Below are 27936 nucleotides of genomic sequence, written 5' to 3' on the forward strand. Positions count from 1 at the left end.
CTTGTTTAGGTGTTATTTTGCATGTTTCTGATACTGAATTTTATGGTGGGGATGGAGGAGAAGTTTTCTTCTGACGACTCTTTCATGAAGACAAAATTTGTGCAGATGTCTCTGAACGGTAGAATGATGTACCACAAACCCAAAGTCTGCTACATCTTTCTGAAGGTCTTTTTCAGTCAAGCTGCATTTCTGATTTGCTTTTCTAGCAATCCTACGAGCAACTCTCACTGAAATTTTGCTTGGTCTTCGAGACCTTATCTTGACCTCCACTGTTCCTATTTACTTGAATCTCCTAATTACATTTCAAACTGAGGAAAGGGTAACTTGAAAACTATTTCGTTATGGCCTTCTCCTGCTTTGTGGACCTCTACCATTTTCAGAATTCTAGGCAGCTGTTTAGAAGAACACATGGCTGCTGTTTTTTTGACACAACTTAGAGGAGGCTAGATTTTTATAAAACTGGGAAATTTGCATCACATGGCCTTTCCTAATGATGATACTGAACAAGCTTTTACCGTAACAGGCTAATTAAGGTCTGAAACCTTGGTCAAAGATATCTGAGAACACAAATCTACAAGGTTGCTCAAACTTTTGCATTGTCTCCTTTCCCTTTTTCTAATTTTTAACATTCAAAAATATTACAATATATTTTTGACCTAAAATACAAAGAAAATGTGTTATCTTTAACCTTAGGCCTTTTATAGATCACTTCAACTTCAACTTGCTTAACTGTTCACAATAAGTTATTTTGATAAGGGGAACCTAACTTTTTACATGCCATTGTATGCAGTTATAAGTATCAATCTTTCTTAAATACTGTGCCCTAATCTGCCCTTTGTCTTTATTATCGCTTTTGTGTGTAGCGCTGTATCACCTGAACAACAGTTTTTATGGTGGTGTCTGTATCTACATCAACATACATAGCCATCAGGGTCACTTAGGGCATCTCAGGCATAGCCATCAAGGAGCAGGGGTGGCACTATCGATTCACATCATGATGACAACTTCTGCAGCTAGGCAGTATCAGACTTTAGGGACAATACCTAGGACAATATACTGCTTTTTTGCTTGTTTGGCTTTGCTACAGGACTTAGTCAATTTAATAACTGCATTATACTTACTCTGATTCTTGGGATCTAATCTGTGTGTTTTCTATGTTTTGTCAGTCAAATATTTTTAATATATACCTAAAAAATTAATGATTTTATAGTTTTTTTTTCAAAAGCTACCTGGCAATTTCTGACCCCTTCAACCTAATTTTTGTGATTTATTTCCTAAATAGTTAAAGAAAGCTGAGTGATCATTCATCAAGCGTGGTGATTCAAAAATGTTTGCAAGTGCTTTAAATAAATGAAACAGGAACCCAAAAATATTCAAATAAATGCAATCAATAAACAAACCAGAAGAAATAAATAATAAATTGACTTTAATTTGTTCTTAAAGGAGTTCTTCACTTTAATAATGGTTAAGATTGCAAAGTTGCTTATAAGCAAAATAAACTTTCAAATATAGTTTGAAGTACTCTCCATTCTGCAGATCTGAGAGATTTAGAATGTTATTGTTTAATGCTGTTTGAATAGGTTACAGATCACTGCTGCAGTCTAATAGACTAAATAAGTAGGGAAGGGGAGGAAGGTTGAAACTTAACATGCTGTGATTACATAGGAAACATTGCAGCCAAATAAAGCTGGTGAATGCTGTACCTGCTGGTGACTTCAGTCAAAATTTAAGAGAAAAATTTAAGAGATGAAAGTGTGATTCCAGCACATCCACTCAGGTAAAATAAAATCTTCTATTATTGGAACAGTTTAAATATTTTAAATATTTTAAGTATTTGAAATACTTTTAAACTGTTGCAATAATAGCAAATTTTATTTTACCTTAGTGGATGTCCTGGAATCACCCTTTCATCTCTTCAACTTTAGTCTACTACTGTAGTTGAGTAGTGTTTACAGGCTTTTATGAATATAGACCTGTAATCTATGATCTGAAGTGCTCACATCAGTGAAGCTGAAGCACAATTAGGCCACTGGACCAAATTTTCAATTATCAGAAGCTCCTCTCCTTGTCCTGAAGGCAGATGAGCTGTGCACTCTTAAAGATTATACATGAGAACAACCCTTTAATATTGTGTATTGCCAACATATGCATTAATGGCAAGTTAAAGACCTTTTTCAAAGTTGAGAATGAAGTCTCGTGTGGCGAAGAATGTTTCTACAATGTTTGCTGCAGCTAATGAACTTGATCAAATATTTGAGACTTGATCAAACATTTAAGGAGGTTATCTGATCCCGAAACCAAAACATTTTTTATGCTAATCTGTGCTGTATTGTAATTTACAATGCTCCAATACACTTTTTTTTCTGCCTTTCGTTCCACCTGAATTTCACTTCATTCTCTACTCCCGGTTTGTTTAAATGCAGCTCAATCAAACTTTTTTTACTAACCTCACAGTCGTAACTGGCACAGCCTGGCCTCAGTGTCCAGCGCCGCCTTCTGTCTGCCTGCTGCACATTCATTGGCTGTCAGTAATCTGCCCCAGTAATGACCTCTTTCATCACTCCTTCACAAGTTACCAGCACTGCAACATTGGTCTGACAGCACTGTCAGAGTGAAGAAGATGCTTTCACAGCTGATTGCCCATATCTCGCCATTTGGTTGTTTCAGTGTGGCCCACAGAGAAAGACAAGAAAAGGGTAGGAAATTGCTGAGAATATGCTTGAGAGTCCCAGCTCAGTCCAATCAGAGGTTATATGGAAGGAGTGGAAGGAGGCGGGCTTGCTGGAGACTGGGTGTAATATCCAGTTGTGACATGTACGACCAGACTCAAGACAGGAAAACTCTGGTCGAGTTCTCACCATTTACTCCAGAATCAGGAGCGAGGCTGGTCATATGACATGTTGATATCTAGGCAGCAGAGCAGAATGCTGACAGGGAGTAAACTATGAATTGTCAGCATTCTTCAGAGATTAGGTACACACAAATTATACAGAAAGCCTGGACAGCACCTTTAGGTCACTTCCATGCTTGGCTTCCTGATTGACATGTAAATTTTCCTACAGTATGAAGCAGCACATGTTTTGCCTCATCACCCTTCATAAAATTGTACACATATTAGCAATTTTTTAATATTTTATTCATACACTACGATTACAACAAACTGCTTTGCCATATCATTCAAAATTGAGCTTAAAAGATATTACCTTTTTCTGAGACTTTAATGGGAAGACACTGATCTGACTTTGTCTTCTCTGTCCAAGTAAATAATCTTCTTAGAAGTGTTATAGTTACAGGCTGCACCAACAATGATGTCACATTTGGTTTCATTTCCCAAGAATTTCCATCTAAATAGAAGAAATGCACATAAAAAATAATTCAAATTAAATTCCTACAAGGATAAGAAACCATCTGTCTTTATGAGAAAATTGTTTTTCAACATAACTTGTACACCCTTGCCTGCCAAATAATTATTTGTGCTTTAAACGCTCATTAAAAAATATATGCAAATATATAATTAGTTTATATTTATGTTTTGAGATATTTATAATATAAGGCTGTTGAGCAGCTTTCTCTTACACATTTATTCTTTTATTTTTTTACCTTGTTGCATGTTAAAAGTTAATGTTCTAGATAACACAGGTTCACTTTTACAGAGTTGATCAGGTGCCCTGTCGTCAGTTACAGGCTAAACTGTAGATATATAGTTAACAGTTTGAATTTTAAATAGCCTTTTAACTTCAACTTGCATTTTAAATGCACATTTTATTACGTCATCTTTGTTTATCTAGGTTCATTATGTATGTGTATCAGTCATAAAAGCTTTCTATAGCTTATTTTTGGGTTACACAATGTATCTATTGTATTGCTATATTAACTCGTTTCTTGCCAAGAGGGTATCTCATATGTTCTTGCAGGATGATGACTCAGCCAAGAACGCATGAGATACTGGATACCAAATCCATATCGGAGTTGGGATTCCAGCTTCAAGAGTATTGTAGACCTTGTGCAGCTGAGAAAAACTGCTTGAATTCAAGATGAAGTCACACTACAGCCCAAGTTACACAAGTAGAGTTGGAAGGGACCTCCTGGGCCATCTGGTCCAACCCCCTGCTCAAAGCAGGATTCGCTAAATCATCCCAGACAAATGTCTGTCCAGCCTCTGTTTGAAGACTTCTATTGCAGGAGAACTCACCACCTCTCGTGGCAGCCTGTTCCACTCATTGATCACTATAACTGTCAAAAAGTTTTTTCTAATATCTAATCTGTGTCTCCTCCCATTCAGTTTCATCCCATTGCTTCTAGTCTTTCCTTGTGCAAATGAGAATAAAGATGATCCTTCTACAATGTGACAGCCCTACTTTGACTGTTACCTGTGGCATCTTATAGTGGGTTGGAACTACAATTTTGGTATTGTAATATAACAGAGACCCTCTGAATTTCAGCAAGCCATGTCAAGGGACTCATAGGGACTTGAAGTCCTTGAGGTCATAACACTGCCATACTAAACAGGATATGATAAACATGTCACATGAAGTCATATTACCCCCTATTTATAATGAACAACCATATATGCAATAGAAAGTTCAATCAAAGTTAGTGACTTAAACCATATACTATTGTGCTTGAACACTCTGACCAGTACCCCCATTACTGGGCAGAGTGGTTCAAGCACTATGGCATAAGGCATATTAATGATATCCTGCTTATTATGGCAGAGCTATGCCCTATCTATAATATATATTAGTGACTTATTGATAACATTTAATCATAATTAAATATCTATGTGCTATAAACTTACATACCCATATCTGTGACTGGAATATTGTGAGATGTGTGCTACATAAATGACTACAAACTTTGATGTAAGAACCACACTGCCAAAAACAGGTTTAAATAGGGCTTTTTTGAGGCTGGTTATAATAATATATATATTATATATATAATATATAACAAAATAATTGATATAATCTAATTTATATCTATTTTTACTAATTGTTTTAACCTTTTGAATTTCAAACATGGTGGTGATAGTATGAATATCATACGGTCACTATACATCTGATCCTTGGAAATCAGACTTAGCTTGTCCTCAATATACAGTATCAGCTGATTCTAATGTAAGAGGGCTGCTTTATAATCTTCTGCAGTTTGTTGGCAGGGAGGGCCACTCCATTTTGGCTCTTAATGCCATTATGTCTTTTAACAAGGTTTAGCGGTCCATTTTAGCGGCTCTTGAGAAATCTCATTATTTAGGATATTTAAATTGATTACTTAAATTGTTATTATAGCGGTATTGAGTAAGTGTCAACAACAAACAATAGTGGTATTTTGTCTGGTGCATTATCACTGTCAAGGAGGACCTTATGGGGCTATCCTCTCAACTGATTGTGCTGATGACAAATTTGTTCATCATCTAAGAATTATAAGTTTAGACATAAAGAAAAGAAGAAAAAACAAAATATCATTGTATGCATATATTCCATTGCTGCACTTCTCTCACTCTAAAGAATTTGCCAATTTTGTTAGAAACAGTAGCCAGATTGGTATCAATTTCAGATTTTAAATTTAGCTGGGGAAAGACTATACCGTGTTTCTCCAAAAATAAGGCAGGGGTTTATATTATTTTTTGCACCAAAACATAGCTAATGTCTATTTTTTTCCATGAATAAACAACACTCATTTGTCACCAAAGACTTTAAGTATTTTTAACCTCAGAATAGAAATGCTGGAGACCCCTCAGAGAGTGGGGTCCCTGAGAAAATACCCAGTTAACCCATTCCTCCCTATTGTTGGTCCTACATCCCAGACTATCTCAAATTTAATTCCTTTAGACTCATGCAGTTAAAAAACTTTTGATGACATCATGGTCACATGACAGTGATGTAAACAAAGCAATTTTAACCTCGAATTAGAAATTCCCAGGGGTCCTTAAGAGAGTCGGGTCTTGGGCAATGGACCACTTGCCCACTCTCAATTGCCAGTCCTGACTGTAACTAGGGCTCATTTCTGGAGTATGGCTTATATTTCAAGCATACTCAAAAAAGTCCAAAAACCAAATGTATAAAAAAGTAACAAAATTTATTTCACATGAAAATACATATTGGTTGCCGATTCAGCTATATTCAGTAATTTTTCTATTTGATTATTTCTTAAATACACTTTTTGCTTGGATATCTTTGATTATGTTTGTGCTCACAGCAGTGCTCAGATGGGAAGGAGTGCCATTTAATTTTTTGCGATTGTGGAGCCTCTCATGTGCCTAAACAGCGAAAACTGTTCACAAATGACACCATTTTGGAAACTACACCCCAAAGGAACTTAAGTATATGTGTGGTGAGCAGCTTCAAGTCCAAGGTGCTTCACACCTTGGCTTGAGGCTGCTCCGTAGGGACAAACAGTGGGTTTTTTTCTTACATATGGGGTATCGGCATGCTCAGGAGAAATTATTGCGCACCAAATTTTGAGGTCTATTTTTTCCTGTCACCATTTTGAAAATAAAAAAATTGGGTCTAAAGTGAAATTTTTTGTGAAAAAAAGGTTAAGCGTTCATTTTTTTCTTCCATATTCCATTAATTCTTGCTATGCACCTGAAGGGTTAATAAAGTTCTTGAATGTGATTTTGAATACCTTAAGTGGTGCAGTTTTTAGAATTTTTAGAATAGTGTCACTTTTAAGTATTTTTTGTCATATAGGCCCTCAAAGTTACTTCATATGTGATGTGGTCCCTAAAAATGGTTTTGAAAAATTTTGCAGGAAAATTGTGAAATCATTGGTCAACTTTTAGCCCTCATAACTTCGCAGCCAAAATGTTTCAAAAGTTATGCTAATGTAAGGTAGACATGTGGAAAATGTTATTTATTAACTATTGTGTGTGACATAACTCTGATTTAAGGGCATAAGAATTAAAAGTTTGAAAATTGCTACATTTTCTCCAAATTTCTGATATTTTTAAAAATGAGTGTAAGTCATAGCAAACAAATTTTACCACTATCGTGAAGTACCATGTCAGGGAATATATGGCCTTGTCTGGAAGGTGAAAACAGGTTTTGAGGTGAAGGTGTTAGGCTTATTTCACACTAGCGTATCTTCACACAGTGCATGGCACCACTAAGCCCCGCCCCCTGCCCGCCACTTCCGGTCATCTCCTCCCTACTATCGCACAGCACTGCATGTGATCTGCTCACCGTATGTTTAGCATAGCATGCGCAAACCGTGCACTAGTAGGATTTTTGCATGTGCTGCACACTTTTAAAGGTGCGCCGAGCGCACCAAAATGCAACATGGTGCATTCGGCGCACCTTCAAAATTGCACAGCGCACGCAAGAATCCTACTAGCACACAGCCAGTGCACAGTCTGTGCACCCTATGCTAAAGATAGGGTGCGCAGATTGCATGCAGCGCTGTGCGATAGTAGGGAGGAGATGACTGGAGGGGGCGGGGCTTAGCGGCTCTGTGCGCTGCGTGAAGATATGCTATTGAGAAACTAGCCTTAATCTTCCATGTAAAATAAAATTGGGAGAGTTAAAGATTGCTTATTATAAATCAACTATTCTCCTCTGGTAAGTTCATAGCTTTTGATTTCCTGTCTAGTCACATGTCCTTAAAGAAGTTATCCACTATTTGAACAACTCCGTGCCATGTCTCATGCTTGGCTCAGATAAAATAAATAAAGTTTATACTCATCTCTCATGTTGATGCTGTTCCCATAGTGTCGGCACTCACTCTACCCCGGGACTCCTGTGTGGTTGTTGTGACACAAGAGTTCTGTGCCCAATTAGCACTGGCATCAATGTCCCCTCCTTCGGTCCAATTGAACATGAAGACATAGTCAAGAATCAGCTGCAGCACTGACTTCCTTTTTATGTTCAATTCAAAAAATGGCAGGAACAGTGATGCCAGCATTGATTGGGCACTGGGATCATATGTCACAACAACTGCACGAGAGCCCCTGAGCTGCAAATGCCAGCACAGCTGGAAAGGCATTGGCACGGAATTGTCTATAAGCTCAAGAAGGTGTTGTCCTAGTAATGGACAACCCCTTTAAAAAAGTGTGAAATGTTCTTGTACCTGCAGGTTTGGCAAGGGAAATGCTCTGGTATTAATGATCAAATGATTGTGCAAAAATCTCATTATAGCTTATTCAGCATCTGGCGAATCAAAGTAATTTGCTTAACCACTACTAGAAATGGGCAAACTTATGATGGAATTTAATTTTACTCAAAATTTACAAAAATCCATACTCTCAAATTCAGAGTTTTCAAAATTCGCTTCACAAGAATTCAGCAACAATGGCAGCTATTCAATCTAACCCATACAGATTTGATAATCTGTAACCTGTACAGTCACCTGAAGCTTGGTAAAGGGCCAGTGTTTTACCTGTTGATAAGATATCTATTGAGAAAGAATCGCATAAAATTAGGACAAATTGCATAATGTCTGTTTTAAAAATACTGAAAACTTTTATGAAAAAGGAAAGTACACCATCCAACAGCTATGAACCCATTGGACCCAAATTAGCATAGCTTTACAGAAGAGAGAACATGTAAAAATGATCTTATTGATTTTTTAATTTACACTGTCGGAAAACTTGGTTTTAGGTGATGCCATGGATATTACTTATCTTGATCTCAGCAAAGCCTTTAATGCAATCAGTAGTTCACAGATAAATTATAGAATATTGGACTTACGCCAGCAACAAATCCTCTAAACTATTCAGTGATTAAGGATAGTATGATACTGTTGTTGTTGTTAATGATATTCATTCTGATGAGACAGAATTCTTTTTGACAAATAACTTTTCATTGCTCTGTTACAGGATTATTTCCAGATGGTGCACTGATAGACCCAGAGTTTAGTCTCTTTGACAGTCCAAAATGGAGGAAAATAATCTAGTGTCTCATGGAGATCCCAAAATATAGTCCACATTTTTTTCAAGATATATTTAAGAGTCCAAATAGATAAGACACTGGAGTTATTAACTCCACAAATGGAGATAAATTTTATCAGAGGTGTCTATAAAAAAACTTTCTTTGTTACCAATATCAACCAAATAAACACAGCCTTTATTTTATCAGAGCTTTAAAATTGAAAGCTCAGCTCTGATTGCTGTGGGCAACCAATTTTTCTTTCAGGCGTTTTTGATAGATGAGGCAGATATCCTTTTAAATATGTTTGAGCAAAACTGTCTTGTGTTATGAAATCTCCACTGGATTTTATTCCTCCTTTTAAGCCTACTCTTTTTGTTATAGTACATCATCTACATTTTGTGTTTTGAGGAAAAAAAGATTAATTAGTGTCACAGACAATGAAACTTTACAGAACAACACATTATAGGACCAGATTTTCTTTCTTGATAAAAAATAATTTTATAGGCTATGGGTAATAGACTCTTCGATGATCCCTTGATCCAGGAAACAGGTTATGGGTAATCTACAGTGGGACGTTGATCCAGGAAACTAATGTGATTGCTATTATTGTATTTGGGAAAGAATTGTTCCCCCAAAAGGTTGAGTTGGCTTATCACAAATATGATTTTTGCCATCCTCCAGATTAATATATTTAAATTATAATTTGAACATGATGGATATGTGACTTATTTCAACCTTAACTGTACATAACAACTGTAAAGCTTTTAACGAGAGATAGAGTAGCAGTAGGTTTGATATAGGTTTTGTTTTGCCTGTTTAGTAATTACATAATAGTGTACTACATAGTAAGTATTTTTGAAGGTGTCTGTAATATTGTGAACGATTTAGATAGTCTGAGAAAAATTTTTTAACCAATGGAAACATCAGTTCAGTTTTCCCAAATGTGCATTAATGCATTTGGTACTGGCAGTTTTGTGTTATTCAGGACCATCAACTTCATTATCACTGATTTATGGCAACTTTAAATTTAGATAACAATATGGAGAGGCAAAAGTAACAAAAAAGAAGGATGCATGGTGACAAAGTTAGACATACATATATTCATATAAACAATGTGTCAGTACAATATGATTAATGAATACAAGAACTCCAATATTGCTTTAAACATAAAAAATGTGAGTGCAGTTTTTAATATGGATGATCCCTAACTTAGTACATGAACTTCACTACTCCTGTAAATTTTAAAAACCTAAAGGTACATAGTTTTTTTTACCAAAGGGCATGAAAGCCATTGAATCAAGTCAAGGTATACCTAAATATTGATGGTCCCCATCAATAATAGCTTTCCTTATTGTATAGTATATATTATGTGGTGTGGACTTCCTCCATGGCTCAGCACCCTTATCTACACATCCTTCCAAGATAAGGTTTCAATTGCGAGGTATGCCTGGTTTTCTTTCATGTCCCCATTAAGATGAGGTCTGGTTTGGCACATGGAGTGGTAGAATGTTAGTGATAAGGACTATAAATATTTAAGTTCATCTTAATGTGGATGGATGTCGGATGTGCTGAAGCGTGGAATTCCAAGGAATGGGGGATATTCAGGAGAAATCTTGGAGGCGGTGGTGTGAGGAATGAATAAGTATTGAGGAGAGTAGGAGGTCTTGGGGAGATTGAAGATTACATGTGGGAAGAAATTGGAATATTAGTTCAGAGATGTAGGGAGTGGACAGGTTGCGGATGGCTTTGTAGGTCAGTGTTAGTAGTTTGAACTGGATTCATGGGGGAATTGAGAGCCAGTGGAGGGATTTGTAGAGGGGTGAAACAGGGAAGTAGTGAGGAGAGAGGTGAATTAGTAGGGCAGCAGATTTCTGGACAGACTGGAGTAGTGCAAGAGAGTTGACGGGGAGGCCAAAGAGGAGGGTATGGCAGTAATCGAGGCAGGAGATGATCATAGAATCATAGAATCGTAGAGTTGGAAGGGACCTCCTGGGCCATCTGGTCCAACCCCCTGCTCAAAGCAGGATTCGCTAAATCATCCCAGTCAGATGTCTGTCCAGCCTCTGTTTGAAGACTTCCATTGAAGGAGAACTCACCACTTCTCGTGGCAGCATGTTCCACTCATTAATCACTCTGTCAAAAAGTTTTTTCTAATATCTAATCTGTGTCTCCTCCCATTCAGTTTCATCCCATTGCTTCTAGTCTTTCCTTGTGCAAATGAGAATAAAGTTGATCCTTCTACAATGTGACAGCCCTTTAGATATTTGTAGACAGCTATTAAGTCTCCTCTCAGTCTTCTCTTTTGCAAACTAAACATTCCCAAATCCTGCAACCTTTCCTCATAAGACAGGGTTTGCAGACCGGTCACCATTCTGGTCGCTCTTTTCTGAACTTGCTCCAGTTTGTTGATGTCTTTTTTAAAATGTGGTGCCCAAAACTGCACACAATATTCCAGATGAGGTCTGACCAAAGAGGAGTACAGTCAAGGCCAAAAGTTTTGAGAATGACACAAATATTATATTTTCACATGATCTGCTGCCCTCTGGTTTTTATGTGTGTTTGTCAGATGCTTTTATCACATACAGAAATATAATTGCAATCATAATATGAGTAACAAAAGGTTATATTGACAGTTAGAATGAGTTAATGCAGCAAGTCAATATTTGCAGTGTTGACCCTTCTTCTTCAGGACCTCAGCAATTCTCCCTGGCATGCTCTCAATCAACTTCTGGATCAAATCCTGACTGATAGCAGTCCATTCTTGCAAAATCAATGATTTTATTTTGTCTGAATTTGAAGGTTTTTGTTTGTCCACCCGTCTCTTGATGATTGACCACAAGTTCTCAATGGGATTAAGATCTGGGGAGTTTCCAGGCCATGGTCCCAAAATCTCTATGTTTTGTTCCCAGAGCCATTTAGTTATCACCTTTGCTTTATGGCAAGGTGCTCCATCATGTTGAAAAAGGCATTGTTGATCGCCAAACTGCTCTTGGACGGTTGGGAGAAGTTGCTCTTGGAGGACATTCTGGTACCATTCTTTATTCATGGCAGTGTTTTTAGGCAAGACTGAGAGAGAGCCCATTCCCTTGGCTGAGAAGCAACCCCACACATGAATGGTTTCAGTATGCTTGACAGTTGGGATGAGACAAGACTGGTGGTAGCGCTCACCTGGTCTTCTCCGAATAAGCCGTTTTCCAGATGTCCCAAACAATCGAAAAGGGGATTCATCAGAGAAAATGACTTTACCCCAGTCCTCAGCAGTCCACTCCCTGTACCTCTTGCAGAATATCAGTCTGTCCATGATGTTTTTTCTGGAGAGAAGTGGCTTCTTTGCTGCCCTCCTTGAGACCAGACCTTGCTCCAAGAGTCTCCGCCTCACAGTGCGTGCAGATGCACTCACACCTGCCTGCTGCCATTCCTGAGCAAGCTCTGCACTGCTGGTAGCCCGATCCGCAGCTGAAACACTTTTAAGAGACGGTCCTGGCACTTGCTGGTCTTTCTTGGGTGCCCTGGAGCCTTTTTGGCAACAAGAGAACCTCTCTCCTTGAAGTTCTTGATGATGCGATAGATTGTTGACTGAGGTGCAATCTTTCTAGCTGCGATACTCTTCCCTGTTAGGCCATTTTTGTGCAGTGCAATGATGACTGCACGTGTTTCTTTAGAGATAACCATGGTTAACAGAAGAGAAACAATGATGCCAAGCACCAGCCTCCTTTTTAAAGTGTCCAGTGGTGTCATTCTTACTTAATCATGACAGATTGATCTCCAGCCCTGTCCTCATCAACACCCACACCTGTGTTAATGGAGCAATCACTGAAACGATGTTAGCTGGTCCTTTTAAGGCAGGGCTGCAATGATGTTGAAATGTGTTTTGGGGGATAAAGTTAATTTTCTAGGCAAATATTGACTTTGCAAGTAATTGCTGTTAAGCTGATCACTCTTTATAACATTCTGGAGTATATGCAAATTGCCATTAGAAAAAATGAAGCAGTAGACTTTGTAAAAATTAATATTTGTGTCATTCTCAAAACTTTTGGCCATGACTGTAGAGGGAAATAATGACTTCACGTGATCTAGACTGTTTGCTTTTGTTAATACATCCTAGAATTGCATTTGCCTTTTTGGCTGCTGCATCACACTGTTGACTCATATTCAGTCTGTGATCTATTAGTATACCCAAGTCTTTTTCACATGTGCTGTTGCTTAGGCCCATGCCTCCCATTCTGTATATGCTTTTTTCATTTTTATTGCCCAGATGTAGTACTTTGCATTTTTCCCTGTTAAAAACCATTCTGTTAGTTGCTGCCCACTTCTCCAGTTTATTTAAATCTTTTTGAATCCTCTCTCTCTCTTCTCTTGTATTAGCTATCCCTCCTAGCTTTGTGTCATCAGCAAATTTAATCAGTTTACCCTAAATTCCTTCATCTAAATCATTGATAAAGATGTTGAACAATACAGGGCCCAGGACAGAGCCCTGTGGTACCCCACTTGAGACATTCTTCCAACTGGATGTGCAGCCATTTACCCCACTCTTTGGGTCCGATCACTAAGCCAGTTATGAATCCACCTAACAGTTGCCTTGTCCATTCCATACTTAGTCATTTTTTCAATAAGGATTGTATGAGATACTTTGTCAAATGCTTTGCTGAAGTCAATATATACTATATCTACAGCATTTCCTTGATCCACCCAATCAGTGATTCCGTCATAGAAGGAAATTAAGTTAGTCTGACATGACTTATTAGTTACAAACCCATGCTGACTCTGTTTAATCACTTCATTTGTATCTAGGTACTTAAATACATGTTGCTTAATAATTTGTTCAAAGATCTTTCCTGGCATAGAAGTCAGACTCACCGGCCTATAGCTGCCTGGGTCCACCTTCTTCCCCTTTTTGAAGATGGGAACAACATTTGCTCTTCTCCAGTCTTCAGGCACTTCTCCTGTTCTCCAAGAATTTTCAAAGATTATGGAGAGGGGTTCAAAAATTTCTTCTGCTATCTCCTTCAGTACTCTGGGGTGTAATTCATCTGGACCTGGAGACTTGAATTTATTTAGGTTAGCTAAGTGTTTCCTTACTATCTTTCTGTTTATAGATATCCTGGATTCTTCTATTTCCTTAATAGGACAGTGAAGAACAGTTGATGTTACATTTCCTTTCTGAGAGAAAACAGATGCAAAATAGGAATTTAAAAGTTCGGCCTTCTCATCATCCTGTCTTACCATTTCATCATTTTCATCCTGTAAAAATCCTATAGCATCTTTGACTTTCCTTTTACTTTTGACATCTCTTGCAAGCCTCAATTCATTGTCAGCTTTAGATAATCTGATTTGTGCCCTGCAGGTTCTGCAGACAGCATTATATTCTTCTTTAGATATGCCTCCCTCTTTCCATTTTATAAACATTTTTTTCTTCCTTTTTATCATGTGCTTAAGTTCTGTGTTCATCCATCCTGGCTTCCTTAAATGCTTCCTATTCTTCCCTCTTTTCAGAAATGTTAACAATTGCGCTTTGAGAATTTCATTTTTCAAGATTTCCCATCCTTCCTGGACATTTTTGTCTTTAAGGATATCCAGCCATTGGATCCCTCCAATTCTCTTTCTGAATCCCCTAAAATCTGCCTTTCTGAAATCTAACCTTGACGTCTGAGTCTTCACAGGTCTTCCTCCTCTAGTTATCCAAAATTCTAAAATAGCATGGTCGCTACCTCCTAGGGTCCCAGCCACTTTTACCTCCTCAACCATTTCCTCCCTGTTTATAAGGATTAGATCCAAGGTAGCAGTTCCCCTGATGAGGGCATGCACAAGCATTTAAGTAGATTGAGGGCTGAGGAAGGGACGGATTCTGGAAATATTTTTAATTTGGAGGCGGTTTGAAGGACAGGGAAGAGTTGAGAGCTACTCCAAGGCAGCGGATTTCAGGTGCGGGAGAGAGCATGATGCCGTTTACCATAATGGATAGATCAGGTAGGGAAGATACGTGAGATGGAGGAAAGATGATGTTTTAGTAAGCGAGAGATAAAAAAGGAGGATATGGCTGATAGACACTCTGGTATTCTGGACAGCAGAGAGGTGATATCTGAGCCAGAGAGGTAGATCTGAGTGTCGTCCTTATACAGGCGGTACTGGAAGCCATGGGATTTTATGAGTTGTCCTAGGCCAAGGACATAGATGGAAAAAAGTAAGGTCCCCAGGACAAAACCTCGAGGGACTTCAACAGAGCAAGGGAAGGATAAGGAGGTAGTGTGGGAGTGGGAAACGCTAAATGTGTGGTCGGAAAGGTAAGAAGCGATCCAGAAGAGGGCAAGATCCTTGATGAGGAGGGAAGAAAGAATCTGTAGCAGTAGGCAGTGGTCAACTGTGTCAAAGGCAGAGGACAGGTTGAGAAGGAGGATGGAGAACTATCTGTTAGCTTTGGCTGTGAGTAAGTCATTAGTAATTTTGGTCAGGGCAGTTTCGGTGGAGTGGTGGGGCGGAAGCCAGATAGGAGGTTGTCAAGGAGAGAGTTAGATGAGAGGTGGGAAGAAAGTTGAACATGGACATGCTGGTCAAGGAGTTGGGAAGCATATGGGAGCAGTGATATGGGGCGATAGCTGGGCATAGTAGTTGGGTCAAGGTTTGTTTTTTTGAGGATGGGTGTGATGATGGCATGTTAGAAGGCAGAAGGGAAGGTACCAGAAGATAGCGGTAAGTTGAAGAGATGGATTAGGGCTGGAATGAGTGTGTTAGTGAGGTTGGAGCAGGTGGGAAGGGATGGGGTCAAGTGCACAAGTGGTGAGCTGTGATTTGGAAAGAAGAGGAGTAAGCTCTCCTTCAATGATGTTGGAGAGGGAGGTTATTAGGGAAGGGCAGAGGCCTGGTATATGGAGTTGTTGGGGTGGTGTAACAGTAAAGGTTTGCCTTATTTGGTCGATCTTATTTTTGAAGTTGGTAGCAAAGTCCACGGCAGAGATGAGGGAAGTTGGAGGTGGTAGTGGTGGGCAGAGGAGAGAGTTGAATGTGCTGAACAGTTATTTTGGGTTGTAGGATAATGAACATACAAGGTTTGTGAAATAGGTCTGTTTAGCAGAGGTGAGGGCTGATTTGAAGGCAAGTGTAGCTTGTTTGAAAGCAGTGAAGTAGTCTGGCAGGTGTGTTTTCTTCCAATGCTGCTCCATGACCCTGGATGATTGTTGAAGTTTTTTGGTGAGATTGTTGTGCCAGGGTTGCCTATTGATTTGTCGCACTTTGTCATGCATGAGAGGGGCAACTGAGTCTATGGCTGATGTGAGGGTGGCATTATAAGGTGGTGGCACTGTCCATGTCATGAACAGAAGATAGGGAGAACAGAGGTAGAAGAGAGTCTGAGAGTCTGTGAATGTCTAGCTGTGTGAGGTTTCTACGAGGACATGCTAGTGGCTGGACATGCGGAGCAGGTGAGGAGGACAGGGATGAGAAGGTGAGTAGGTGGTGGTCAGAAAGGGGGAGGGGAGAGGTTGTGAGATTAGATAGGGAACAGAGGTGGGTGAAGATGAGGTTTATTGTATGACCCTCTGTGTGGGTTCCTGTGTAGGACCACTAAGCAAGTCCAAAGGGTGAAGTAAGTGACAGGAGTTTGGAGGCTGCTGGCTGGCGGGTGTCAGTAGGGATATTAAAGTCACCCATGATGATGGTGGGGATGTCAGCAGAGAGAAAGTGAAGAAGCCATGTGGAGAATTGGTCAATAAAGTGGCTGAGCCTGGTGGTCGTTATATGACAGCCATTTGGAGATTAGAGGGAGAGTAGATATGGACAGAGTGGACCTCAAAAGAAGGGAGGATAAGGGAGTGTAGGGGTTGGATAGGGTTGAAGGAGCAGTTTTTATAAAGAAGAAAACCCACTCCTCCACCATGTCTGTTGCCAGGGCGAGGAGTGTAGTTAAAGTGGAGGTCTCCGTAACTCAGTGCAGCAAGGGAGGCTCTGTCAGGGAGCATCAGCCAGATCTCAGTGAGGGCCAGGAAGGAAAGGTTATGGGAAGTAAAGAGATTGTGGATCACGTGGAGCTTGATGCAGAGGGAGCGGGTGTTCTAAGGTGCTCCAGGGAGAGGAAGCAGGGGGTGGGGGTCAGTGGCGCAGGTTTTAAGTTTAGCACTCTTAGTGTGAGAAAGGTGGGGTTGAGGATTAGTGGGATGCATGAGGCGGGGGAGGCCAGGATTGGGGGATATGTCACCAGCAGTGAGAAGAAGCAGAGAAAGGAAAAGTAGATGGGTGAAGGAGAGTGACCGACTTTTATTATATTTTAGTAGGAGAGGTCTGAGGTTAAGGAGCAGGTCTGCAGATGTATCAATGTAGGGGGTTAAGAGAGAGTGGGAATAGTGATTTGGTTCGAGGGTGCAGGAGTTTGGGGATAGTGAAGGAGAGTGAGGATTAGTGGAGCAAACATGTGAGGGCAAATGTGAGCATGGTTAAAGGGCAAGGTAAGAAAAGTATAGTATGGTGAAGGGATGGCAAAGGCTGAGACAGTACTACAATGATGGGAAGACATATAATCAAAATAATAAATAATAAAATTTTATTTCTATAGTGCCGACATATTCCGCAGCACTTTTCATTTCAGAGGGGATTTGTACAGACAAAAGACATTACAGCATAACAATAATCACATAGATTATAACAAATACAAGAGGAATGAGGGCCCTGCTCACAAGCTTACAGTCTATGAGGAAAGAGGTAGACACGAAAGGTGGGTGGTAACAGTTGCCCTGATTGTATGGACCAGCCATAATTTTAAGTGTGTAACAGGTCAGACACAGAGGGCCAATGGATGCATAAAGCATGTGGGAACATGATGCGGGGAACATGGGTATGATAAAATTTTTGGCTGTGCCACACAGGGATAGATTAGGTTAATGTGTTGAGGCGATAGGCCAGTCTGAATAAATGCGTTTTCAGGGCACGCTTAAAATTGTGGGGATTGAGGACTAATCGTATTGACCTGGGAAGTGCATTCCAAAGAATTGGTGCAGCACGTGTAAAGTCTTCGAGACGGGAGTGGGAGGTTCTTATTATTGAGGATGCTAACCTCAGGTCATCAGCAGAACGGAGGGCGTGGGTAGGGTGGTATACTGAAACAAGGGAGGAGATGTAGGGTGGTGCTGAGCCATGGAGGGCTTTGTCGGTGAGAGTAATAAGTTTATACTGAATTCTGGAGTGGATGGGTAGCCAGTGTAATCACTGGCACAAGGTAGAGGCATCGGTGTAATGATTGGTGAGGAATATGATCCTGGCTGCAGCATTCAAGACAGATTGGAGAGGGGAGAGTTTGGTAAGAGGGAGACCGATTAGAAGAGAAATACAATAGTCGAGACGAGAATGAATAAGAGAAACAGTAAGAGTTTTTGCAGAGTCAAAAGTAAGAAAAGGTCGAATTCTAGAAATGTTTTTGAGGTGTAGATGACAAGAGCGAGCCAGTGATCGAATGTGGGGGGCAAAGGAAAGCTCGGAGTGAAGTATGACCCCAAGACAGCGGGCATGTTGCTGGGGAGTAATAGTGGAACCACACACAGAAAAGGCAATGTCGGGTATAGGTACATTAGTAGCGGGAGGAAACACAAGGAGTTCAGTCTTTGACAGGTCCAGTTTCAGATATAGTGAGGACATGATGTTACACACAGTGTTTAGACAATCGCCGGTGGTTTCTAGAAAGGCTGGCATGATGTCAGGAGAAGAAGTGTATAATTGGGTGTCATCAGCATAGAGAAGGTACTGGAAACCAAATCTACTGATTGTTTGACCAATAGGGGCAGTGTACAAGGAGAAGAGGAGGGGCCTAGAACCGATCCTTGAGGAACAACAACAGTAAGGGAAGGTGAGAGGAGGTGGTACCGGCAAAAGATACAGTAAAAGAGCAGTCAGAGAGATAGGAGGAGAACCAGGAGAGAACGGTGTCCTTGAGGCCAATGGAACAGAGCATAGTGAGGAGGAGCTGATGATCCACAGTGTCGAATGCTGCAGAGAGATCCAAGAGAATTAGCATGGCATAATGACCATATGATTTAGCTGTTAGTAGATCATTATAGACTTTAGTGAGGGCAGTTTCAGTAGAGTGTAAAGAGTGGAAACCGGATTGGAGAGGGTCGAGAAGAGAGTTATCAAAGAGGTAGCAGATAAGACGGGAGTGGACCAGGCGTTAAAGGAGTTAAGAGATGAAGGGAAGATTAGAGACAGGTCTATAGCTAGCGGCACAGTTTTGGTTGAGGGATGGTTTTTTAAGTAGTGGATGTATGATGGCATGCTTAAATGAGGAGGGAAAGATACCAGAAGAGAGAGAGGTTAAATATTTTAGTTAGGTGAGGGGTGACAGCAGGGGAAAGGGACTGGAGGAGATGTGACGGAAATGGGTCACTGGTGCAAGTGGTTGGGTGAGAAGATGCATGGAGCCTGCTTACTACTTCTTCTGTGACTGGTTCAAAATCAGAGAGTGAGCTAGATGCAGTGGGGGAGGGAGGACGGTGCATGGTATGAGGTGATTGGGAGATAATTTCCTGTTGAATCTGGTCAATTTTTTCTTTGAAGTAATTGGCCAGATCATCAGCTCGGAGCTCTGTGGTTGGGGCCTGTACTCTTGGGTTGAGTAGAGAATGAAAAGTGTCAAAGAGATGTTTTGGGTTATTGGACAGTGAGGTGATGAGGGTGTTGAAATAAGTTTGTTTTGAGAGGTGAAGGGCAGTGTTGTATGCTTATAATGGATGAAATCTTTGTGCAGATTGGATTTTCTCCACAGATGTTCGGAGCACCTGGAGCACCGCTGCAGGAAACGTGTTTGCAGGGTGTGCCAGGGTTCTCGCCGTCTGTGTTGTGGTGTTCTATTTATGGGGGTGCAAATTCATCCAGGGCACTTTGAAGTGTTTCATTGTAATGCTTCAATGCAGAATCAGGACATGAGAGGGAGGAGGGAGGAGATAGGGGCCAATGAAGACTGCAAGTTATTCAAAAGTTTCTGGGTGTTAATGACGTGTATGTTTCTATAAGTATGGACAGTGGGGGTGACCTGAGCAGCCTGGCAGTTCTTGATAGAGAATGAAAGAAGATTGTGGTCAGAGAGCGGTAGAGGAGAGTTTGCAAAATCATCCACTCCACAAAGCCAAGATAAGACCAAGTCGAGGGAGTTTCCGTCTTCATGCATTGGAGAATTAGTAAGCTGCGAAAGGCCAAACGAGGAGGTTAGAGATAAAAGGTGAGTAGCAGATGGGCAGAGGGGAAGAGCAATGGGGATGTTGAAATCTCCCATGATGAGGGTAGGGATGTCACTGGAGAGAAAATGTGGAAGCCAAGTGGCAAAATGATCCAGGAACTGATGGGAGGGGCCGGGAGGATGATACACCACTGCCACTGGCATGGAGAAGGGGGTGTAGAGTCTGATGGCATGGACCTCTAAAGAAGGGAAGACTAGTGAGGGTAGTTGAGGGATAACCTGAAAGGTACATTTTGGAGATAGGAGCAGACCAACGCCTCCACCTACTCTATTGTCTGATCTTGGGGCATGAGAGAAGTGTAGTCCCCCGTATGAAAGAGCAGCAGCAGCGGTAGTGTCTGACTGCTGGATCCAGGTTTCAGTAAGAGCCAGGAGGTTAAGAGAATTAGAAAGGAAAAAGTCATGAGTGAAGGAGAGTTTGCTACACACTGAGCGAGAATTCCAAAGGGCACAATTAAGAGAGACCGATGGCATGCAGGAAATATTAATAAGATTAGAGGGGTTTCTGAGTGTAGCTGTTGGGGGGTTTGACTTTCTATAACATGGGGGACCAGGGTTGGGAGCAATGTCTCCTGCGACTAGGAGAAGGAGGATAGAAAGAGTGAGCAGATGGTTAAGTGATTTGTGAGAGCGTCTCTTATGTTGAATGGTGGGACTGACTGGATCTGTGCAGTTTAACTATGTGAAAAGAGCGTGAGTGCTATGCATAGGAGAGGAAAGGAGCGAGTGGCCGATATGGATGGAGTGTAGAGAGTTAATGCCAGGGCGGTGGATGTGTGTGAATGCAGCGGCCAGGATATAAATTTCACAAATGCATATGGTATATATTTGTTGTACTCCTATTGTACAGGGAGTAGATGTATATAAATAAATGTAATCAATGATGTAAACAATGTAATCAATGTAATCAAATAAATTATATAATCTCTTAGATGTCGTATTCAATCATAACCTGAATATGTAATAAGTTTGAAAAAATGAGGAAGCCTTCTTTCTCAGCCAACCTGTCCCATAATCTGATCGTGGGATGTTGGTGGGCTGTGTTCTAATAAAGGCACCATATCTGTCAAAGGATTCAAGCTTGTTAAGATGGCTGTAAATAAAATACATCACAACAAAAGTTATGACTGATCAAAGTTTTGCATATATAAGTTCCCTGTCATTACACCTTAAAACAGAGAAAAAGGTAATATTTTTTTTGTCTGTACCCAAAATGGTAACAATGAGGTCAAATCTTGCTGTGTCTTTAATAGAGTTGAGCGAAACAGGTCGAAAAATTTCAAAAGTCGCCGACTTTTGGCAAAGTCGGGTTTCATGAAACGAAACCCGACCCTAGGATGAGGTCGGCCACGAGGTCGGCGACTTAAGCGCCAAAGTCGCGTTTCAAAAGTTTGTTTTGCGCTCTTTTTCAGCCAATCAGGATCCACGGACACTGTGGGCAATGTGATGACATAGGCAGGGGTCACCACATCTTTCAGAAGGGCATGCAAGTGATTGGCTTGCTTTGGTGGGCATCACAGGGGGTATAAAAGGGCGTGCACGCCGACAGCCATGTTACTCATGCTGATCTCAGAATAGGGAGAGCTGCTGCTGATGATGATTTTGCATGGAGAGCGTTAGGCAGTGAAGAAGACACCAAAAACTGCTTCTGCTGCTAGCGATTTTGCCTGTACAACACACCAGTCAATGTGTGTGCAGTGCAAGTGGAGGCTATATTTTGCTGGATCAGCGGTGTTGGTTGTTAGGCTGCCTTCTAAGGCTTCCTGATGGCTGCATTGCTGTTTACCCACTGCTCTGCAAACTGCTTTTTTAAAAGCAATCCCAATTTTTTTTTTGTCCTGGTGAGGTACTGAGCGTGCATTTTTTCACACCATACAGCGGTGCACACTCCTCACACAGTACCGTGTAGCGGCTGTTAGCACAGCCACAGTGAAGCTCTCTGTGTGTCACTCTGTAAGGATAAGTCGAGGACATGTTCTGTTCTTACAGACCTGCACCTTCTAGTTTTGTCTAGCTTTCAAACAGTTAAATATATTTGCTGTTTGATCACATTCAAAACTATAGAGAGACAGCGTGTGTCAGTCCGTATACTTAAAAAACACGGAGCTTGACAATTTTACGTACACCGGACAGCCGTGTACGTGCACGCTCCTCTCTCAGTACCGTGTAACGGCTGTTATCACGGCCACAGTGAAGCTATCTGTGTGTTGCTCTGTAAGGATAAGTCGAGGACATGTTCTGTTCTTACAGACCTGCACCTTCTAGTTTTGTCTAGTTTTCAAACAGTTAAATATATTTGCTGTTTGATCACATTCAAAACTATAGAGAGACAGCGTGTGTCAGTCCGTATACTTAAAAAACACGGAGCTGAACAATTTTACGTACACCGGACAGCCGTGTACGTGCACGCTCCTCTCTTAGTACCATGTAATGGCTGTTATCACGGCCACAGTGAAGCTGTGTGTCGCTCTGTAAGGATAAGTCGAGGACTTGTTCCGTTCTTACAGACCTACACTCCAGGGAGATTCCTATTCTGCCCAATTTTATATACACCTTGTAGTTTGTCATACACTAGCCAATTTCTGGCTGTGACATAGCGCTGTGATATTCAGTGGGCCTCACACAATCCAAAAGAGTCCAGTGTCCACAAGTGTGTGCAGAAATTGAAAATCTCCGTTATCCTCTAGTGACATTTTTCACAACTGCAACATCGAGCCTGTGACATAGCGCTGTGATATTCAGTGGGCCTCACACAATCCAAAAGTGTCCAGTGTCCACAAGTGTGTGCAGAAATTCAAAATCTCCGTTATCCTCTAGTGACATTTTTCACACCTGCGACATCGAGCCTGTGATATAGCGCTGTGATATTCAGTGGGCCTCACACAATCCAAAAGTGTCCAGTATCCACAAGTGTGTGCAGAAATTCAAAATCTCCCCTGTCCTATAGACACCTTGTGGATCTGATGGTAGTGGCAAAAGCAAAATAGGACCGAATGCAGGAGGTGTTGAGCCTGCGTCATCATCTGGCTCCACAAGGCCTCGAAGGCTTAGTTTTCTAGGAGTTGGCAAACCGCTTTTAAAGCCAGAGCTTCAGGAAAAAGTTTTGTCTTACATTGCTGACTCAGCCTCCAGCTCTATCGCCTCCTCTTCTGAAGTTGTAAAAGATAAAAGCACTGAGTCATCATTGGAGGCTCATGTTCATGAACCACACCTTTCCTTGTGTCCTTCACCCCAACCAAGATTGAAGGATGATGCAGGCAATACTACTGATTACTCCATGGAGCTGTTTTCACATACCATGCCTGGATTATCAAGTGAAATGGTGAATTACCCAGGCCAAGATGAATCTGACATGGAGTGCACTGATGCACAGCCACTGATAGATGATTCTGCTGGTACATTCACTCAGAGCACTACATTGTCCTCACAGTGTACAGAGCCAGATTCTGACCCTGATGAGACTCAGGTGCCCCTTCCCGCACACTATACCACCATACACGGTGACACAGAGGAAGGTGCACATGACATTGAAGAGGAGGTGATGGATGACCCAGTTGTTGACCCAGATTGGCATCCATTGGGGGAAGAGGGTGCTGCTTCCAATAGCTCAGATGAGAAGGAGGAGCATCCACAGCAGACATCGACATCGCAACAGCTGTTATCTGGCAGGCCCGGAGCACTCCAAAGACTGGTTCCAAAAATCAAATGAGTTGCTGGACAGCTTGTCCAGAGGGTCAAAATATCACAGCGTGCTAGGCCGCAAAATGTCTGCCAAAGTAGGAAGAGTGCAGTGTGGCACTTTTTTGAACAAAATCCTCATGATCAGGCCAAGGCTATCTGTAAGAAGTGCGCAAAGACATTTAGCCAAGGGAAAAATCTGAAAAATTTGAATACCAGTTGCATGCTTAGACATTTAACCAGCATGCACTTGCAAGCGTGGACACAACACCAAACCTCATGTACCACATGTGCAACTGATCATAAAGAAGGTAGTCAGCAACGCTACATTGTTTCCCCCACTGTAAGCCCACCGTTAGCACAGCAGCAAATGTTGAGGTGTCGCTACAAGGCCACAGCAGTCAGGGAATCCCACTGTTATATCATTGAAAGACTGAATCTAGGCCATCAGAAAGAACACCAACTCCATCACCATCATCAACCCTCTCTCAGTCCACCTTGTCCACCGCTACTTCCACCATATGCAGCTCTCAAGTCCAGCTCACCCTCCCAGACACTATGAGTAGGTCAAGAAAGTACTCAGTCTCTCATCCGCGTACACTGGGTTTGAACGCCCACATTGCCAAACTAATCTCGTTAGAGATGATGCCCTATCGGTTGGTGGAAAGCGCAGCTTTCCACGAACTCATGGCCTATGCAGTACCACGCTATGACCTACCCAGTCGCCACTTCTCTCGCAAAGCCATCCCAGCCCTCCACCATCATGTGAAAGACAGCATTGTCCATGCACTCAGTCAGTGAGTGGAAAGGTGCACCTCACAACTGATGCATGGTCCAGTCGGCATGGCCAGGGCTGTTACGTGTCCATCACTGCGCACTGGGTTAATGTGGTGGATGCAGGGTCCACAGGGGACAGCGGTGGTGGGACAGTGCTGCCTAGCCCACGGTATAGGAAACAGTTGGCTGTAGGCGTTCGACCCTCCTCCTCCTCCAGAAGCGAAAGCTCGTCCACAGAGCGCAGTCGCACGAGCACTCCATCTGCAGCTGCCTCTGTTGCACACGAGGTGTCCCCCTATCGAGCAGCTAGTGGAAAGTGTCAGCAGGCTGTGTTGCAGATGATGTGTTTGGGCGACAGACACACGGCCGAGGTGCAGACCGAGTACTTTCAGCGACAAACTGAGTCATGGCTGGGCAGTGTACATCTTGAGGCAGGCAAGGTAGTTAGTGATAACGGCCGTAATTTTGTGGCAGCCATAGCCCTTTCAAAACTCAGCCACATACCTTGCTTGGCTCACACCTTGAACTTGGTGGTGCAGTGCTTCCTCAAAAATTATCCGGAGTTAACAGCCCTGCTCCAGAAGGTGCGAAGACTGTGTGCGCACATCCGCCGGTCGCCTGTACACTCCATTCGTATGCAGAAGCTGCAGCGATTGCTCCACCTTCCCAACCACCGCCTTATTATCGACATTGCAACAAGGTGGAACTCCACCCTGCACATGGTTGAGTGGCTGTGCGAGCAGAGGCAGGCCATAATGCATTTGTGGGAGGATACACGGCCAGGCACTTTGAGAGCAGACATGGAGTTGACAGGTGTGCAGTGGTCGAAGCTGAAAGACCTCTGTAAAGTCCTTCAGTGTTTTGAGGAATGCACACGGCTGGTAAGCGCAGACGACGCCATCCTAAGCATGAGCATCCCACTTATGCGTCTGCTTATGCAAACTTTGACGCACCTTAAGGAGCAGGCGTCTGCAGCCAATGTTGACGAGGAGGAAGAGGTGGAGGGAATCCTTGATGACATTCAGCCATTGTCTGCTCAGGGACCTCTCCTGGACGAGGTGGAGGAAGAAGAGGAGGAGGAGGATGATGATGGGGATGATTACTTAGGGGAGGAGGATGCATCTCGTGGGGCAAGTGAAAATGTTGGCGTGGCAAGGTCTGGTACAGGGTTTGTGCGTGACTGGAGGGATGTGGATTTGCCAGAAAGTGCTCCTCCACCCAGCACTCGCAGTGCATCATTGACACTGGGAACATTGGCCCACATGTCAGATTATGCCTTGCAGATCCTAAAAAGCGACCCACGCATTGCCAAAATGATGAACGATGACGACTACTGGTTGTCCAGCATCCTGGATCCACGCTATAAAGGCAAACTCCAAAACATCATGCCACAGGAGAACCTTGACCTAATAAAGGCTACTAAACAAGCAACTCTGGTTATCCGGTTGGGTGAGGCATTCCCAGCACACAGCAGCGGTGATGGTTCTCACACGAGCCGTACGGGACGGGGGCAGCTTGGCAGAGGTGTTCGTGGTGCACACAGCAGAAGTGGCGTTGGAGACAGGGGTTTCAGGACAATGTTGTGGACTGATTATTCACGGACCGCTCACACAACTGTTAATACTGCATCGATGGAAAGTGACAGGAGATAGCAGTTGTCAACTATGGTTACAAACTACTTTTCCTCCCATATCGATGTTCTCCCACACAGGTCATTCCCCTTTGACTATTGGGCCGCTAAACTGGACACCTGGCCTGAATTGGCCCAATATGCCTTACAGGAGCTCGCTTGCCCAGCTGCAAGTGTGCTATCGGAAAGAGTCTTCAGTGCAGCTGGATCAACCCTGACAGAAAAAAGGACCCGTCTGTCAACCCAAAATGTGGATGATCTAACCTTCATTAAAATGAACCATGCATGGGTTTCCAAGGATTTTGTCCCACCTTCCCTTGATGACACATAGGGTGACAGAAAAATGGCTTGCTTTAGTCCTCCTCCTATTCCGCTAACTTGACCTATTTCGCCTTTTGCAGCAGCTGAATGACCCACATCTACATATGCAACTTTGTAAACCTCCCTAAGTGGGCGCCCCCCCCATGGCCGGGGTCACCACCTAGTGCACAAAACCGTGCGAGTACCGTTGCCCTGGACAGGTGGGTAGGCCGACTCTTGCGCTCGGGCACTGGCATAGGGTCCCTCATAGTGCAATCAAGTGTCTCTGACAGTGGTGGTGCACACCCGCCGTCAGATACACCGCCGTACTATGAGTAGCCCGGTGCCAGTACCGACACCCAAGAGTGTGCCCCCCTTGCTTGGGCAGGGCCCCAGCATTTGCAATGTTTACCTCTCCCTGCTCCTCCGCTGTGTAGTCTGGGCTGTCAAATCCTTCACTGGGACTGCCACTACAAATTGATTGAACTGAAAGATGATGGTTAAGATGTAGTTATGCCCTGTCCTGCTGGCCGGGCTCTAGCTCCAGATGATCAGTGGCTTTGATTTCTTATGGACGTCGACTCACAATTACATGCAGTGGTGGTTTATCATCAGCTTTCACAGTTTTCCTACTCACAAACGTGTGACATTCCGGCGGACATTTCAAAATGTGCCCTCTCATGCCAATCAAAAAGAATCGCCTACGGCCTGTGGCTTCTGTCTTTTGCACTCCAAAGTTACGTGACAGATCATGATAGCCAGAGAGCACCATGTTTACATCGCTCCCTGTGATAAAAATTGGATTGAGAGGAGTAACAGTGTTGGAATCAACGGAAGTGCGATACAGCAAGACTTTATTCACAAAAAAATGTTATCACTGTCTCAACACACAAATTAATTGAGGGTCAGCATCGCTTATGAGAATTGTGACGGAAGTTTTTCCCGTGAATAATAATTCCTAGATTTCTGCAATCAATAGCCTTTATGTCACTAATTGTATGCATTTCATTTCCTATTGCGGAGAGGCTGGACTGTATTACTGAGACAGAAATATATATGAAGATTTAAAAATAACACCAAAAGTATATAGTTGTGTACACCTCAAATGCATTTCCTTTTTTCCACTTTTTAGATTGCTGTGTAATCCATACTGAGAACACGGAGATTTTACATGTTTAAACTATGCTATATATAACTGCTATCCAGTGATAAAGTACCCTTTCTCAACTTTGTACAATCTGGTCAAATCCATACTGGGCCTGAGAACATCTGAGTCTGCCTCCTGATCTATAGACATATATTTTTAATGTGTAAACTAGGCTACATATATACGTGTTATCCGGTGAAACTGTACCTTTTATCAACTTTCTACAATGTTGTTGAATCCATACTGGGCCTGAGAACGGCTGCCAAGCTGTTAAGCAAGCTACAGCACCTGTGGTTTGGACCCGTAATTTTTTCAGGAATGACGG

General features: G+C 42.2%; 1 protein-coding gene across 10 annotated transcripts in view; it reads right to left on the reverse strand.

Annotated features, from left to right (window-relative positions):
* The window catches only part of NAALADL2 (N-acetylated alpha-linked acidic dipeptidase like 2), a 1451400-nt gene that overhangs the window by 450442 nt on the left and 973022 nt on the right, over positions 1-27936 (reverse strand). For all 10 annotated transcript variants that reach the window (XM_073578823.1, XM_073578822.1, XM_073578821.1 and 7 more), the window contains one exon: positions 3204-3344. In XM_073578823.1, the coding sequence (XP_073434924.1) occupies positions 3204-3344 (141 nt within the window). The remainder of the gene's footprint in view (positions 1-3203; positions 3345-27936) is intronic.

This window comes from Dendrobates tinctorius, unplaced genomic scaffold, assembly GCF_039654945.1.
Source record: "Dendrobates tinctorius isolate UK_male_01 unplaced genomic scaffold, ASM3965494v1 ptg000060l, whole genome shotgun sequence".
NCBI lineage: Eukaryota > Metazoa > Chordata > Amphibia > Anura > Dendrobatidae > Dendrobates > Dendrobates tinctorius.